This window comes from Diabrotica virgifera, chromosome 7, assembly GCF_917563875.1.
Source record: "Diabrotica virgifera virgifera chromosome 7, PGI_DIABVI_V3a".
Lineage (NCBI taxonomy): Eukaryota > Metazoa > Arthropoda > Insecta > Coleoptera > Chrysomelidae > Diabrotica > Diabrotica virgifera.
The window spans coordinates 57,981,509-58,000,483 of NC_065449.1; the positions used below are offsets into that span (position 1 = coordinate 57,981,509).

An 18,975-nucleotide genomic window follows, 5' to 3' on the forward strand; every position below is an offset into this window, starting at 1 on the left:
TTAAGATTACTAATAAGGTAAAAAAATCACAATGCAAAAATAGTATTTCTAAAAGTCGGTAAGACACGAGTAGATAGGTGGTCCAAACAGTCGACTCACATTCACTTTACTCTCCAAGGCTGCGGCCAAAAGTAGATCAATGGGTTAGAAAGGTCATGGCCACTGTATTTTGAGATTGCAAAGGCATACTTTGTCTATCTTAAAATAGGTAAAACTATCAATAGCCAATATTATTGTGTATTATTGGACAAACTGAAGCAGGAAACCCCTTGAATTACTTTTTTATGGGGCTTATTCTCCTGAGATGGCCCCCTCAGATTATTATGTGTTCTAAATCTAAAGAGATGGTTCGCAAATAAAAAATTCAGCTCGAATCAAGAGATAATTAATGGAACAAACCTGTATTTTTCAGAGCTTCTAGAATCATGCTATTAAAATGGCATAAAGAAATTGGGAAATCCCTGAAATTGAAATCTGTGCAATGAGTTAAAAGGATTTCATTTCAAAGGTTCCTTATTATAGAATACACTCATATTTTGTCTATTTCAGATTATAATAAAACATGGATGCTGACTTGTATGATGAATTTGGTAATTATATTGGTCCAGAACTAGATAGTGATGATGACGAAGAGGAAGAGCAAGAACAACTGGATGAAGATGATCAACAAGAATATGATGTAAGAGTATATTTTCTTTTTTAAATTATTTGCCTTTAACTCCACAATTCCAAGTTACATATTGTATTTATATGGGATTAAACTCCAATCGATTGTACTAAAAATGACATTTTACTGTTGACTTCAATGCTTGCAGTTTCATTTGTAAAGCTTTTTTCATAATTTCTTCCGAATATACATTAAAAATTAGAGGATACAATATACATCCTTGTCTCACTCCCATTTTTTAAAGTTTATTTCATGGGATGTTTCTATTACGATTTTTATTGGAATCTGCTGGTTATAAGACAAAGTTGAAATTAACCTTATATCCCACTGGTCAAGATTTTTTGAATTTTTTTGAGTTGATCATGGTGCGCCTCATCAATAACATTCAAAAGATCTTAGAGAAAAAATGGTTATTTGAATATTTGAAGTTACCAAAGAAGTTGTACAAATCAAATGATTCCTTCTATTATTATGAGGATAATAGGTAATTCATGTCCTATACACTTGTAATGTGAAAACATTCTCACTAATTTAAAAGCTTATCATTTATACATTTTTTCGTTTTTGTTTAGGGTTTCATATCTTTGTTGTCATCATGAATGTCATCCATGTCTGTTGTATATTTTTGTAACACCTTGTAGATTTTCCATAAAATGTTCCCGCACAAAAAATACTTGGCCAGTCCATATTACACCTATCTAAACAATAATAATACTTTAACGTCGCCTTATTCCCAGTGTACCCTTTTAAGTACATCAACAATTACATTCCAAAAAACACAGCTTTTTGATATTTGTCAGACAATTTCCAATAATACTTGTAAAATGTGTTTACTTTATAAAATAAATTCAACAGATTTACCAAATCAATGCATAAATTTCACACAAGAAGTAATCAAAATGTAATGCACTAACACGGGTGTAATTATAACTTAAATTGTTAATTAGGTTTCACACAAACAAAAACAGTTATTATCCCGGACATTGACATGGATACTCTCTGTTGTTCATTCTACCAAATGTCATTAAAAAAAATATTTTATCCAACAGACAGACAAAAAAATTATGTTTTTATGGAGTGTACCCAAATGAGTACACTGGGAACAAATGGGTTAATATTTAATTTGTTTCAGGGGCTACCACCATCAGTTGACATATGTTTCTTCCTTTTGGAGTCCTCAGATCTGAGACAGACCCACAGACAGTTCTGAGGACTCCAAAAGAACGAAGTATATGTCAGCTGATGGTCGTAGCCCCTGAAACAAATTAAATCTTAAGATGTCTCTCGTTACTTTAGTTTTACTCACATTTTGAGTACTAGGAAGCAAAATATTGTTGAATTTTTACCTAGATAAGTAGACAGGTGTAGAATGCTTATTGTAGATTCTCCCAGGTCTACTATTTATCGATCTGTATGCCTTGCAAATTGTAGAAGGCTCAGATTAAAGGTTGTTACCAAAAATTTGCTGTCCGACCTGAAGCAATCTGTAGTACTTCTTTCCTTTAGTATTTTTGTTTATTATAAATATATTTATGGTAATTTTAGGATGAGCAAATGGAAGATGAACCGCAGCCGATGGCTATTGTTTTACATGAAGATAAACAGTATTATCCCTCAGCGCTTCAAGTTTATGGACCTGATGTAGAAACGATCGTTCAAGAAGAAGATGCACAACCTCTGGATGTTCCTTTAATAGAACCTGTGAAAAAGAAAAAGTTTCAATTGAAAGAACAAGATTTGCCTGACACAGTTTACAGTATGGAGTATGTAACATTTTAAAATGTATATGATGTAAAAAACTGAAAATAGTTTGTAATTATCTCAAACTTTGTCTTGTATAATAAGTTGTAATAATGAGGATTTTTGCGCTCTCATCACATGTCCTACGTACTCAGGTTTTCGTCTTTTAATAGTTGATATTATTAACGCTTTATTTCCTATCCTTCTAGTTACTTTCACGTTTGATATTCTTTGAATCCTTGATATTCGTAGGATTCTTCTGTAACACCAAAATTCAAAGGCAGCCAACTTATTCAGATGCATTTGTTTCAGTGACTACACCTCCAAGCCATAAAGAGGAGTAGATAATACATAACACCAAAGCATCCTTAGGTGTAATTCCTTATAGCCTGATAACAAAGAAACCTTTTAAGTTTAATGAATGATGCACATGCTATTTCAATACATGTCTTAATTTCTTTGGTTTGGTCTACATTTGATGTGTTTAAGTATTTGTAGGTATCCACAATCTCAATTACAGTATCTTCAATATACAATTGGATGCTTGGCACCTAAAGTTAAATTGAAAAATTCTGGTGTCTGTGCGGGGATCAAATCCAGGCCATCCCGCTTGGTAAGCCAGTACCTCACCACTGAGCTATGGTCGCCACTGGACATATCTTCAAAAAGAGACAATGTATGGCTCAGGTCTTGGTTATGCTTGGATAGTGCTAATATGAATAGTCTTGATTATATTTTATTGTTATATTATTGTATGTGTTTGATGTTATATCTACCCAATCAGTCATAAACATATATCTCTGGATATATGTATTTTCATTTTCATTTTTAATTATACTTTCTCTCTCAACAGCATATCCTAATCGACAATATATCTTTCATTTTCTCATCTTAGTTTTCCCATAAAATAATTTTATTTTGGGTATCGTCAATATGTCTACATTATTGATCACTAATAGATCATTAATAGAATTTTTAATACAGATTTAGACATATTTGAGTTGGTAACTGGTTCTTTTTTCTTTTCTTTTCTGATTTACTGATTAAATTCGCTTGTTTTATCAATTTTTGTGTTACTATTTTCTTTACAATGATTTCAACGATATTTATCTATATCACACTTACCAATAGATGTGTTACCATTCTTTTACTGATATTTTTCACTATTGGTTGTGAAAAAAGGTTGATATCGTCAAGCCCCAGTACAAAGTCTTCGAGAAACAAAACTACAAGGTATCAGTTAAAAGAACTGCTCTGCTACGATAGATGATCCTGTATTAACGATCACAGGATACATACGATCATTAACTCCATCAAGAGACGCATTTGCTCAAATATTAGGATATTTCAGTATGGATATATTAGAAAATTTAAAATACCGTATGCGGCAAAATAAACAGTACTGAAATGAATATTGAAATGTTTATGATTATTTATATATCTAGTATATATGATATAGGCTATATCATATAACCTTGCAAACATTATTCACGACGACGCACATTCCCGATAAAACAGATGTTAAAGATGCCCTCTGCAAGTGGCGGATCTACGGGGAGGGAAAATAAGGAAATTTACCCCCTAACAAGGTCCAAAATTAAAGAAAAAAATTGTTCAAACATAAAAATATATTAGCTGATATGAAACCGAAACCACCAAGGAAAGACAAATTCAACCCAATAAACATTAAAGGAAAATAATTAAGGGAACTTAATGCCTATAAGTTATTATTTATGTAATCTGAGTTTATTTTTTATGTATTTTGGTTTTCTTTTCATTGGAAGTTCCCCCTAAGGCATATTTCCCCTCCCAAGGCAAATTTGTAGATCCGTCACTGCATCTGGCACGAAAAAATCTTTAATTTTAGTGGCCTGTGGAGGATCTACGGGGAGGGAACATGAGGAAATTTCCCTCCTATCAAGGTCCAAAACTAAAGAAAAAAATTGTTCACACATAAAAATATATTAGCTGACATGAAACCGAAACCACGGAAAGACAAATTCAACCCAATAAACATTAAGGGGGAGGGGGTATGGTTTGAAATATTTAATTTTTTTTATTATTTCAAATAAAAATGCATACTTTCAAGAATACTCTGAAAATTTCAGATTGATCGGAGTAAAATTAACCGAGATACAGAGTGTTGAATATAAAAGTAGGGATACCCGTAAAATATTTGCGAATTATGTACCGATGGCCTTAATACCATCGTAGTCCACGTAGTCCAGGACCATAATAGTCCAAAAAAAAATTTTTATTAAATATATTGACATAAAAAGAAGAATGTATTGATGTGATCTTGATTATTGATATGAGATAATATTCTTATATGTCACTTAATTTAATCAATGTATTAATACTAATCTAATTAATTAACCAGATCACATATCAATATGTTTTCAATCTCAGGGCGAATTATAAATTAATTACTTACTTTCGTGGCTTCTAAATATTTCTTAATGGTTCCTAATCGGGATAGAAAAGAAAAGAGTAAAAAAAATACACATATGGGTTACAATTATAATCAAAATATTTTTTATTTTATTTAAAAGGCAATCAATGCTTAATATTTGCTATTTCTTATTATTCTTAAACATAACATTTACAAATGGGAATCTTATTTCCTTTTGGTTTTCAATTGAAAGTTTTTATTAACATTTAACTATTAGGAGTTATTAGGAACAACTCTATTTAAGTTTGATGAAGCTTTTCTGGTATTATTGATTATGTTATTCAATTTTTTATGTGGAATTTAATACGAAAAACCCATACATTCATGTCCAAACAAATGAGACTGACCTTTTCCTGGTGAACTGAAAATGTCCTCACACAAGACCCGTTTCCTGCTATCCTTGGCTGCGATCAAACCTCGTCCTGGCTTCCAGTAATGTTCTCCTTTGAAAAACTAGCTCGTATAGCTCTCGTTCCTGCGTCTGTCGTGATGCTGTGTTCTACCTTTCTCGAAACTGCTATCAGCTACCGGGACACTCTTGGCTCAAGGAGGTTCTTTTACTCTCGACCTGGCCTACTTCTCGTTCCACGATAGATACTCCACACTCACGGAACTACATCGGCTTTCTCACTCTCCGTACACTACCGTCTACTACTCGACTTCACTTCTCGACAGCTCAAAACATTCTGATCTCACTTTCTCATCCATTCCCCTACTTTCTAAATATCCCTTCCAGATTCACAAATCAATCTTCCACCACCAACTCTCATTCGTAATATTCCTCAAAACCAATTTTTAATCTTTCTAAATATGCTTAATGGATTTCAAAAGAAAATATTTAATTCCCATTCTAAAATACTTTCTAACTATTTACAAATTTTAATGACCTATTCTCTCTTTCAAATGAGTCTTATTTAGCATAGGCTAATGATCGAAACCTTCCTATGACAGCCCTGGGCACTAAGGCTATCTTCTCCCGGTGAGGGTGGTTATCCCTTATCCGAGGGGTGGAATAATTGATATGCTTTTACTTGTTGAGTTGTTTTATTTACACTCGCATTAGCATAAGCTGGTAGCACCGCACCCAAAGAACATCTCGTGTAGAAAAAAGACACTATCTTTAATGTGGAAATATTACGTCTGATCACCAAAACAGAATGACGAATGTCTAATATAATAATAAAGAATTCCCTTGTTATAGTTTAACTGTTTATATATTTAGAAATGCCTATTCAGCATCGACCATGAAAAGTGTTTATAATTGACTCTGCAATTATTAGTGAATCGTGATCTTGGCTAACAATATTTATATAATCGAATGAAGGTTGTAATGTTGTTTTGATGACATAAATAACTGAAAGTAATTATCGTAGATAATTACAGGGTGTTTTTAAGATATATCTACTGAGTACAGATGAATTCTTGTACACCTTCCCTTTTTAGGAATTTTCCGACTACGGGGAGGGAAATTTGCAAGTCGTACTACCAACCCATACTGTGTTGTAATCAATACAAAAAATTTATTTTATATACAAACTTCCTAAGCCTACGCAAATACATAAATAATATAAAATGTTCGTTTAACAACATTGTTTCGTAACACTTGTCACTCACTGTGTTTTCGGATTGTAAGCATATAATCTATTCTTATGTATTTCCTTGATTTTATTGTTTTCTATTCTGATTTTACAATTAACGTTATTTACTTCTGTTATTGTGAAAGGACCTACATAAAGACTATCAAACTTACCATTCTCTTCCCTTTTTACAAGGACTAGGTCTCCTATTTTAAAGTGTTGTGGTGTCGCTTTGAGCCTATTCTTTTCTTGCCGCTCTTTTTTGTGTTTTAATAAGAAGGTTCTGGCTCTCTCGTGTGCGCTTTGTAGTTTGTATCGTAACTCATTGTAGTAGGCATCTATATTGCAACATGGTTGAATCTCATGTGTAAGGTCTTCCGGTAGGTTAACCTTCCTGCCATATAACAGTTCGAACGGTGTGTATCCATGATACGCGTTAGGGGTTGTATTGTAGCAGTATGTGAACATTCTGCAACACACATCCCAATTTTCTCTGTCTTCGTCTATGAATGCTCTTACGTACTCGTTCAACGTTCTGTGTAGTTTTTCGCAACTTCCAATGGACTGTGGGTGGTATGCCGTTGAAAAGTTGTGTTCTATTTTTAATAGCTTTGTTAATTCCTGCATTACTTCGTTCTTATACTCTGTGCCTTGGTCTGTTCTTATTTGCTTCATGAGTCCGTATGTTGGTATGAAATGATCAAAGATTCCTCTTGCTATTGTCTCTGCTTCTTTATTGCACACTGGTATGCTGACCGCGTATTTTGTCAGTTCGCACAACATTGTGATACAGTATTTATTACCTTCATTACTTCTCGTGAATGGACCTATTGTATCTATGTATACTATGTCCCATGGTTTGGAAGATGTGTCCGATATCACGAACTCTTCGACATGTGTTCTTTTCGGTTTGTTAATTTGACATTTGTGGCATTGTTTTACGTATTTTCTTACGTCTTTTTCCAAATTTTTCCATCGGAATCTTGCCTTTAGCTTCTTAATTAGTCTGTTATTCCCTACGTGTCCTCCGAACATCGGGTGATTATGGTATTCTTCTATTAATCTGTGTTTTTCTTTGTCATCTTTTATTGTTTCTGGTACTTCACATATGTATATTTCTATATTCTTCAATTTTTTATTTCCTTCTTTAATAAATTCATCAATTGTGCACATTTTAAAAATAATATCATTTACGTATATTTTTACTTTACGTACTGCATTCTCTACCGCCAGCTTATCAAGCTGTACCAACGCTTGGTTTAAATCGAAATGATTCAATCCTGTGGCTATGCTTTTGCTGCATTTTATTTTGTTTTTGGCCCTAATGCTCAGTCTTGGTGAGATTAGTTCTGCTCCAAAGGACAAAATTGGTAGTCTATGCGCCTCTAAATTATTTAGTACCTTCCTTACTGTCTGTTTGGTGGCTTCTGGCTGTAGTGCGAGTTCACTTTCAGCCTTTGTTTGTCTTGCTTCTTTCTCCTTTTCTTTTGCTTGAGCTCTTGTTATAGCTAGTATATGGGCGTTGTCTATGTATAGGTTTTTTAGTTGATGCAATGTTATTCTTGAAAGACTATCTGCGTAGTTACTTTTCCCTGTTATATACTCTATTTCGAAGTCATATTCTTCTAGGTCTAATCTGATCCTCGTGAGTTTTGAGGTTGGTTCTTTCATTGCAAATAGGTGTGTCAAAGGTTTATGGTCTGTTTTTACTTTGAATGGTGGTGCTCCATATAGATAACATTTAAAATAATTAATTCCCCAATGAATCGCTAGTAATTCCTTAACGATTATAGGTTTATTACATTCTCCTTTACTAAAACTTCTTGATGCATATGCTATAGGTAGGTCAATTCCGTTGTAATCTTGACTTAGGATTGCTGAACAACTCTCATTGGATGCGTCTGTTGTTAAGATAAACTGTTTGTTGAAATCAGGATATTTTAAAATTGGTGGTTTCGTCAGAGATGCTTTAAGCTTTTTGAATGCTTTTTCACACTCCTCGGTCCACGAAAATTCTACTCCTTTCCTCGATAATTTGTTGAGTGGTATGCATATTTCCGCAAAATTTTTAATAAAACGTCTGTAATAGTTGCAAAATGCTACAAATCTCTTTGTTTCTTCCGCTGTCTGAGGTGTCGGATATTGTTCAATTACTGCATACTTCGCTTTGTCTGGTGATACTCCCTCTTGAGAAAGATCATGTCCTAAATATGTTACTTCCCTTCTAAAGAATTGACATTTTCCTGGGTTAAGTTTCAAATTGAATTTTCGACATGTCTCAAATGTCTTTTTCAGGTTGTCTAAGTGATGTTTTTCGGATATTCCAATTACTACGATATCGTCCATGTAAAGAAATGCTTTGTCTGGTGTTAATCCTGAAAATGCTATTGACATCATTCTTGAAAAGCTATTTGGGCTTACATTTAATCCAAAAGGTAATCTGGTAAATTGAAATGCTCCATTTTCTGTGCTGAACGATGTGTATTTTCTCGATGATTTTTCTAATGGTATCTGGTGAAAGCCTGACATTAAGTCTATAACTGAAAACCATTTTGCTCTTCCTAGTTGATCTAATATCGAATCTATTCTTGGTAATGGAAATTTGTCTGTAACTATCTTCTTGTTCAGTTGTCTAAAATCTATGCATAATCTCCATGCTTTTCCTCCATCTATAGCTTTTTTCGGTACCAGTACTACTGGGCTGTTGTACTCGGATGTAGATGGTTCTATGATTCCTTGGTCTCTTAGGTTTTGTACTTGTCGATTTAATTCCTCTGTTTGCGCATGAGGTGTCCTATAATTCTTGATATATACCGGAGTTTGGTCTTTAACTCTTAGTTTTTGTTCGTAGAAATTGTTACAGGTTAACATATCATGCCTTAGGGCGAATATGTCCGAATATTCCTCGCATAACGATACTAAGTTGTCTCGTATGTATTCTGGTATGTCTAATTTCAGTGATTCTCGTAATTCTTTTTTTCTGTCTTTGCTGTCGTTGACTAGCCTATATATATTGAATAGTTTAATATCCAACGTCCTGATTGTGCTTGCGTCTACATTTACTGTTTCGTACGTTGTGTTCAAAATTTTGATGTATGGATTATTACTTGAAATAATTGCTCTTGCTATGAATATTCCTGGTTGTATTTCTTGCTGTTCCACTATCCTGTCTTTCTTTAACGTTTGAAAAATTTTTACGATTCTGTAAATTTCACATCTAGGCGGTATTATTATGGTGTCATTGTCTATATTATCCAGAATTTTCGTACTAATGTAACAATCGTTGTCCTCTTTAATGTGCATTTTAAGGTTTGCGTAATCTAGTATACATTGAAAGTTAGAAATAAAGTCTCTCCCAATGATTCCGTCTGTTGGAATTGGAAAGTTAGGTTCTACCAATTGAAAGATGTGTTCGAATCGAGTTCCTTTTACTTCGAGTGTTGTCTCAACTTCTCCCATTGTTTGCAACTCTCCTTTAGTGACTCCTTTTATTTTCGCCTTTGTGTTTGGTTTCACCTGTTCCTTCATAAAATCTTGTGAACATTTTAGTATTGAAATGTCAGCTCCTGTGTCTATGATAAAAGTGCTTGTGTTTTCAAGAATTCCTGTTTTCATTCGTACAAAGTTCGTTAGGTTTAGGTCGAAGTTGTAAATGTTATATTTTATTTCTGCCTGTGTGCTTCCAACTTGTTGTTCATTCAAAACCCCAACTGCTGGTTTTCTTGCTCTTCTTGACTGTCCTCTATTTCTAGTAACCTTACGTTCCTGTTACGTCCGCCTCTCTGGTTTCCTCTGTATGTTTGCTTGTTAAATTGTCTGTATCCTCTGTTCGAATAATTTCGTTGATTGTCCGTTGCTTCTCCTTCGTTCCGTTGTCCGAAGTTATTTCTTCTTCCTCTGTCATATTTGTTATGATATCCTCTTCTGTATTGCTGCTGTCCTCTCCTATTCTCGTAGTTTGTCCTATAATTTAAGACTCTTCCTTGTGCATTTTCTTCAGTCGTATCGATCGACAAAAATTTAGATAATACTTCCTGCGGTGATGTAAAGTTACCTGCTTCGAGTATTAGCTTAGCTTTCTCTGCATTAGCGTTTCGTTTCATTGTTGTTACTACGGCTTCCGTCGTATATTTCTTTGCTAAGTCAAGTGGCATTCCTTCCGCTATGTATGCTACTTTTAATTGTTCTGCTAACTCTTCCACTTCAGATGCGTACACTGCTGCATCTCTATGCCCTTGCCTTTTTTTTGCTAATTTGGCTATTAAATTCTTCGGATTATCACCTTTTAATTCTTTCTTTAGTGCTTCAGCTATCCGTGGAATTGTATCTTCTGTGGTTATTAGGTTCCTAGCCTTATTGGTGAGTCGCGTTTTTATTAGCGTTACAGCTGTGTCTTCATGACCTTCTGCCAATTTTCCAAGTAGTTCTAATGCGTCTAAAAATGGTTGTAATTTCCCTGCGCTTCCATCGAACTCGTTGGGCAATATCTTGCTTGCTATATTCAAAAATTTATTGATTGTCAAAGCCATGTTTAATATTGTTATATCTTGTTTTATGTCACCTTTTTTCTCTTTTATTCCGTCGTTAATTATTTCTTCTTCTCCTTCCTCGTCGCTTTTTCCTTCTTCTATTTCCTCATCGCTTTGTTCCTCTTCAACTTCCTTGTCGATTGGTTGATGTATTGAACTTGGAACCACTGTTCTCACATTTACAGCTTGAAATGATCGTATAACTTTGTCTCTGATTTTTCCAAAATATTTGTTGCACGATTTCCTTTGTTTGTCCGAAAGTGCTTCCCAGTTTTTCCTAGTCAATTGTGTGAACTTGTTATAAGCTTTAATTAGCTGTGTCGTTACTTCTTCCTTTATGTCCTTAGATTTCGGAACTTTTTTCTTTAAGACTCTTCTGCTTTGCCTGTCTATTTCTTGTGCAATTTCCTCAACTATTTTGACAAAATCTTCCCAAGTAACTTTGTTGCTACTCATTTATACATAATTTTTTTCTTTCTTTTTTTTCAGCTTCTGCACTTCTTAGCGAAAATATAAATTCGATAGTCTTACGGTGTATATAGATATGTAGTATATAGATATATAGTAAAAAATATAGAGATAAAATAATACGTCAATATATGGTGAAAATATGTAAAAATTGCAGTAGTAATAAAAATTCAAAAATAAATAACGTTATATTAACCCTTGTAAATAAGTAGTTAGAATAATAATTTAAATGTATTATGCATATAGCGTATATTTGTTATATCGTATATTTATTTTGATAGGTATATTTACGATAGCAAATATTAAGATCATAAAAAATTGCAAAAATGTACTAAAAATCAGTAGTCAAATAATAAATGAATAAAAGTCAGCAATGATAAGGTATACGTTGATAAATATGTAAAAATCATATAAAATTGTATCATTGCGTCCTATAATAACTTAATATGAGGGTAAAAAAAATCTTTTTATATTGATAAATATTGGTAATAGAATAGAATAATTAAGTAAAAATAGGTAAACTTGAAACATATATTAATGTAATTAAGGTAGCACATAATGTTTATACTTTATACTTTATATTAATCAGGAAATACCATAAAAATAGCTAATATGGACTTACCACTTTTACGCGTCTTTGTTCGTATCACAAGTCCTCGCTGCACGTTCCATAGCATTGTCCATTTTCCATTGTCCCACGATGTTCCATCTCCATACTATTCCATTCTCAGCTCCGCGTCGGCCTGATGTCTCCATCCATTTTACATACCACACTGTTGTCTAAGGTGGTCTAGGTGCCTGAACATTGACGTGTTTCTTCATACCTGTCCTGTTCACCAGTCCTGAGTTCTTCCCTGGTTCTGGATCGCCATATGACAGCCCTGGGCACTAAGGCTATCTTCTCCCGGTGAGGGTGGTTATCCCTTATCCGAGGGGTGGAATAATTGATATGCTTTTACTTGTTGAGTTGTTTTATTTACACTCGCATTAGCATAAGCTGGTAGCACCGCACCCAAAGAACATCTCGTGTAGAAAAAAGACACTATCTTTAATGTGGAAATATTACGTCTGATCACCAAAACAGAATGACGAATGTCTAATATAATAATAAAGAATTCCCTTGTTATAGTTTAACTGTTTATATATTTAGAAATGCCTATTCAGCATCGACCATGAAAAGTGTTTATAATTGACTCTGCAATTATTAGTGAATCGTGATCTTGGCTAACAATATTTATATAATCGAATGAAGGTTGTAATGTTGTTTTGATGACATAAATAACTGAAAGTAATTATCGTAGATAATTACAGGGTGTTTTTAAGATATATCTACTGAGTACAGATGAATTCTTGTACATTCCGCGAAAAACGATAATGAACTATCATCTATTTCACTGAGTTTTATTTAGCATAGGCTAATGATCGACCTTCCGAGAAGAACGATAATGGTACGCGTCATTCACTTTGTTTATCTAAGCACATTGTTCCGAGTTTCGTACGCTTATTCTAATCACTTCTTAAAATTAAATATAACAATTTGTTGTATACAGGTTGTTCTAAATTTATATGCCCGAGGTTGAGAAAATTAAAAATATTTTATATTAAAGTGAATTTTGTTTATAATTATCAAAATTTAATTTTCATATCAAATAGAAATATAACAGTATGTAATTTATTTAATTCAAAATACATTTTACTGCTCTCAGCAAACAGAAAAAAATGTTTATTTAAAAAATAATCAACTCTGCAAGTGGCGGATCTACGTGGAGGGCCCTTCGACCCGCTTTGCCGCGGCTTCGCGCCAGCACGCTTGAGCGTAGTGAGAAACGTTAAACAACTGTTCGCCTTCTCTTTTGTAGATTACTCCGCAATTCAAAAAATATATTCCAATGTTCATCATCACTTTACGATTTGGCAGACTACTTGAAAAAATCTACTTGACCGATCTACCTGATATTTTGCATAGATTTTCTTTAGACATTTCGTGAGGTAACAACGTCGAGATATTTTTCGTTTTGTGCTTATTTTTTGTTCAACAATATTAAATCTGTTGGTTTTCACAAAATTTTTATCAAAAATTTCGTATTTTTGATTTCTGAGTGATACCAAAAATTCAAAAATCATTAAAAATAAAAAAACTCGACGTTGTTACCTCGTGAAACTCATAAGCTAATTAAATCTTTTTGAATTTTTTGTTTCGTATGATCCAGTGATGAGTTCTGATGTCCACCGCAAAATCCATTTTTTTTAGCTGCCTGTCAAAATTTGTCGCTAATGGCTTATTTTTCAATATTTTGGATTTAATTTTTTCGTAAATATTCTTTGAATTGTACTTAGTATGTTTGTTTAATTTAAAAATAAAATAATTCTACCATAGCTTCGAAAAAAATTCACAAAAATGTGCTTGATATGTTGATTTCAAACCATACCCCCCCTTAAGGGAACTTAATGCCTATAAGTTATTATTTATGGAATCTGAGTTTATCTTTTTTATGTATTTTGGTTGGTTTTTCATTGGAAGTTCCCCCTAAGGCAAAATTTCCCCTCCCAAGGCAAATTTCTAGATCCGCCATTGCCTCTGGCACGAAAAAATCTTTAATTTTAGTCCGCAATTCCGAAATGGCAGACGGTGGATCTGTCTGACTCCTTCAGCATTCCCCATATGTACGCACCTGGTGGCGTTAGTTCTGAAAATGATCGCGCAGTATTTGAAGAGACTCTCTGGCAGTGTGACAGGTTGTCCCGTCCTGCTGAAATCATTGTTGATTTTAAGCTTGGACCGTTTTCGTGACCTTTTCCGTATGACCGAAAATATGACCAAGAGCAGTTCTTGTAATGATATCTTGTAGTTTTGTTTCTCGAAGACTTTGTACTGGAGCCTGAGGATGAAGCAAATATTGTAAGTCTCGAAACCGGTAGCCCAACTTTTTACCAACAATAAACTGCCTAAGATTGTGATTATCAACCTTTTTTCATAACCAATACTATTATGGACTCATATTGGCTTTTCATCATTTGATGTTTTTTATTTTGACGTAAATACTGGTCTAAATTAAAACTCACACCGTAACACTTGGATTCTAGATTTTTGGCTGATATGATGGATAATACAACTCTTATAAGAAATGTTGCATTAGTTGGTCATCTACATCATGGCAAAACTTCATTTGTTGATTGCCTCATTAGACAAACTCATCCTACTTATCAGGACAATGAAGAGAAAAATTTACGCTACACAGATATATTGTTTACTGAACAAGAAAGAGGATGCTCAATCAAGTCCATTCCCGTTACGTTACTTTTGCAGGATATAAAAAACAAAAGTTATCTTATGAACATCTTTGATACCCCAGGTAAGTAAACTTCACGCTCTTTAGCCTTTCTCCATCTCAACAACAAGATCTCTTTTGCATAATCTAACACAATTAAAATTTAGAATGCCAATACTTGCTGCAAAGTAGAGGCTTCTTCTTTGAGTGCCGTATCCCAATGAGAGGTTGAATATCATCATCACTATACTGCCGTGCTAGGCAAAAAGGCGGTAACTAACATTTGACAAAATGGTGGCAAAATCGATTTCAAAATTGAATGCTAAAATTTTGGCCTGTTAGGGATTTATGGACTAGCTAATAGTTTTTATGCATCGATATATGCCCCAGTTTATTAAGGGAACCGTTAATTATATTTTAAACAAAGTTTTATATAAAAAGAGGTAGATACCGCTAAAACGTTTTATCAAAACTTATTATAAAACTAAGCCGATTAGCGGTATGTGGTTTACAGTTGTGATTGATATGAAATAAAAAGGTTTTCTGTGTATTCCGGTTTATTAAATTGAAAGAATTAAAGTACTATTAAATGTTATTATTTTGTTGAGCCACAATATGACAACAACAAATTGACAATATTTAGTTGTCGTTATATCTGTTTTCTTTCAAGAGTCAATAAATACATATTGGTACATTAATATTAATGTTCTATTTGCGATTCAATATAGACAATTTAATAGACAATCGAACACCATACCTTGTGTCCGGTACATACACAAAACCTATTTAGTATTACAATGGTATTACCTCATAATTATCATTTTTTATAAAATCTTTTATAGTGCGTCTAATAATTTTGGCAGAACTGTACTTATACAACGAAAAACCAGAATCCGTTCAGATTGTTTTAGCTGTTTAAACATCTGCGTTTTAAAGAATTCTTCAACAGTAAATGTGATTGTAAACCATACTTTTGACTTTCTCTTCTCAGCTATTTTTATTTTGTTTCTTGCAAACGAATTTTTGGATCATTATCCAGGTACCTGACGCATTCTTAGAAAATTTATAAAGGAATAAAACCAGCATTTTTGTATAAAACTTATGTAAATGCCGAATTTATACTCAGCTATTGCTACTGCCGCTGCCGTTGACGGAAATATTGCCCGAAATATGATCTCGACACGAGTGAGGTGTTTACATCAGTCTCATTACCGAACGAGTCATAAGAAAGGAATGTGACAACAACATCGTCTTGCTCCCTTACTCACTTGCCGCTCTGCCGGCGGCGAAGCCGCCTTTGACTTCTCTCCTTTGACTTCCGTCACTAGAACCGACTTTTTGGGTATGTAGGTGCAGTGGCAGTAGCATGACGAGTAAAAGCGCGAGTGAGCTATTTACACATTCACGCTGCCCACTTCCCTGTCCAATTCCCTGTCGAACAGGGCTGAGTATAAATCCGGTATTATACATTAGGTAAAGATATCCCAAATCTACAATCCGGTATCTATAATAGCATTGTATAACTAGACTACTAGACATTGTCTAGTTAAACAATGGTAATAGCTTGTATTGAAACAAAAAAAAAAAGAATGTGTGTGTACTTTGTACGCACGTAAGAAGTTATACTTCTACTACATATTATGTGATTTTTAAGACAATACCAAAAATTTTAAAAAATAAAATAATAAAACGCACACAAACACATTGAAAAATGCCACAAAGAAAAAATGATTTCTGAACGATAATAATTGTTGTCAAAAATTTTAAATACGCATTTTCTGAAAAAAAAAATTATATAACAAATATAATTACAATCATAAAATGCATAAAAAAATAAAAAAATAAAAACTTGCATCGGGAATCGAACCCGTGAATTTCGGGACGCTTTGATTCGTAATCGAAGCCTAGACTCACTCGTCCAATTCCACATTATTTGTCATGTGGAAAAATAGGGTAACTGAACGTTTTACTGTTTGACAGTTGTTTTGAATATAATTAAATTATGTAGTTTTAGGGCCGGTTGTTCGAACGCTAATCAACAATGATCACTATCAAATATTTAATTACTGTCAAAACTGTCAATGTCAACTTTGGTTGGGTTGCTAAAAACATAATTGATTACAATTCTGAGACTATAATCAATTAAGTAATATAACAATAATTATTAACATAATTGATAATAAATCTCATAATTTTAATTAATTATGTTTTCAGCAACCCAAACAAAGTTGACATTGACAGTTTGGTGACAGTAATTAAATATTTGATAATGATAATTGTTGATTAGCGTTCGAACAACCGGCCCTAAATTTTGTTGAAGAAAATATTAAAATATAACAAAACAGTAAGAAAACAATGTATTAGATGAAGATTGGTAGAACTTTTGTTGGTAATCAAATTAAGTATGTAAATCAAAGCATTACATACCTACTAGATAAATAAATCTACGCCAAAAAATCATAATTTAAAAATAAAAATCGGACCTAATTTGGGATTTCTCTCTAAAATCCCCATTCTTGAGAAAATAAATGTACAGTAGAGCGTCGATTATCCGAACGTCGATCAACCGAACGACCGCTTATTCGAACTATCGACTCCCGCGTCCCGCACTAGAATACCGAGCAAGCGTTAGTAATTTACGCTTAAAATATCTTCAATTTTCTTCAATATTGTATCAAAAAATAATTATGTTGTTGCAAAGACTGCACTTTTTTGTTTAGTTGCTAGTTGTCATTATCAAGATAAATAAATATGTAGGTATATAAATATGGCTTTTATTCACTTGTGGATAAATATGTATGACTATAAATATGTATCAATATATTGTAGTTCGATTATCCGAACAAATCGGTTTTCCGAACACCTATGTCCCCCAATTAGTTCGGATAATCGACGCTCTACTGTATTTCAACCTAATCCAAATTTATAATTACAATATGATTATAATAAAAACTACTTACCAAATTAGAATAAGTTTTCCTTGTCCAAAATAGTCCAAAAGTCCAAAAATATAGGTATATGAAAACTACTTAAAAAGGCAGTAAAACTATTAACTAACTTTTGTTTGTTGTTTCTTTTCACACAAATTTTAAAACGCAACAACCATAAATAATCAAACTACAGCTGTACCACAGCCGCCATATTGAATAATTTTTGACATGTCATTTGAACATCCAATCAGAACAAAGTTATAATGCGCATGCGCCGGGATCATAGGTTTTAACATATAAAAATTCACCCTCATATCGCCGGTAAAGCAGTATAACTTCAAAAAATGCAATCAATGGGTTGCATTGATTTAGTTGTTGCAACCTAACAAAGGGTTTAAACATACATATAAATCATCCACTTGGCGCAGATTCATATTGTTTAGGACAACATAAATGGTTAATTCTTGAAATACTATAAACAAAAATGAAAATATATTTCAATAGATATAATAATCTCAAAAAGTTCTTACCATCCTCGCTAATTATTTCTTTTACTAACACAACTCTTTTAACTAACACAATAATTTAACCTTCTAAAGTTAGGCCGAATTGACTTTGTAATACTAAGGCGATTTGGCGGTTTCTAAATGTAGGCGTAGAATTCTTGAAAGTAGATTAGCGGTAAGTGCCATGTGCTAAGGTATATGGACGGCAACTGTAGCAGATACCGTCAAATCGCCATAGTATTTAACATTTGCCGCCAAATTGCTTAGTATTTTAACGGAAAAGTGTAGATACCGCTAACAAAATTGCAATTTTATTTAAAATATATTGCTTCTACAACTCCAAAGACTTTATAAATATATACTAAATACCATATTCTACCTAAAAATACAAAAAGCTTATTTTCGATAAAAAATCAGATCCCGCCTTTGGGCTTAGCACGGCAGTATACTCTATTACCGCTGTTCTGAAGAGTTTTATAGAACTGTATTTAAGCCAGTTCCTTAAATTCTCCAACCATGGTACTCTTTTTCTTCGTATACGAGTTTCTCCTCTGTATATCCCTGTATTATCAGTCTTAGCATTTCATATCGCTGTCCCCTCATTACCCAGATATTGTAACTTTCTTATTTTTATTGTGTTTATTATTTCGTATTCTTTGCCCATTTCTCGCAATACTTCCGTGTTCATTTTCTTCTGTGTTCATGTTATTCTAACCATCCTTCTGTAACACCACATTTCAAATGACAGTAGTAGCTTATATGCGCTCTTGCTTCAATGTCCAGCATTCAAGTTCGTATTGCAGTATTGAAAATACGTATCATCTCAGAGCTCTTATT

At 33.3% G+C, this 18,975-nt stretch overlaps 1 protein-coding gene across 1 annotated transcript in view; it reads left to right on the forward strand.

Annotated features, from left to right (window-relative positions):
• LOC114335352 (116 kDa U5 small nuclear ribonucleoprotein component) overlaps positions 1-18,975 on the forward strand; it is a 73,025-nt gene that overhangs the window by 2,242 nt on the left and 51,808 nt on the right. The window contains exons 2-4 of the mRNA XM_050655612.1: positions 550-679; positions 2,213-2,430; positions 14,518-14,786. Of these exons, the coding sequence (XP_050511569.1) occupies positions 563-679; positions 2,213-2,430; positions 14,518-14,786 (604 nt within the window). The 5' untranslated portion in view covers positions 550-562. The remainder of the gene's footprint in view (positions 1-549; positions 680-2,212; positions 2,431-14,517; positions 14,787-18,975) is intronic.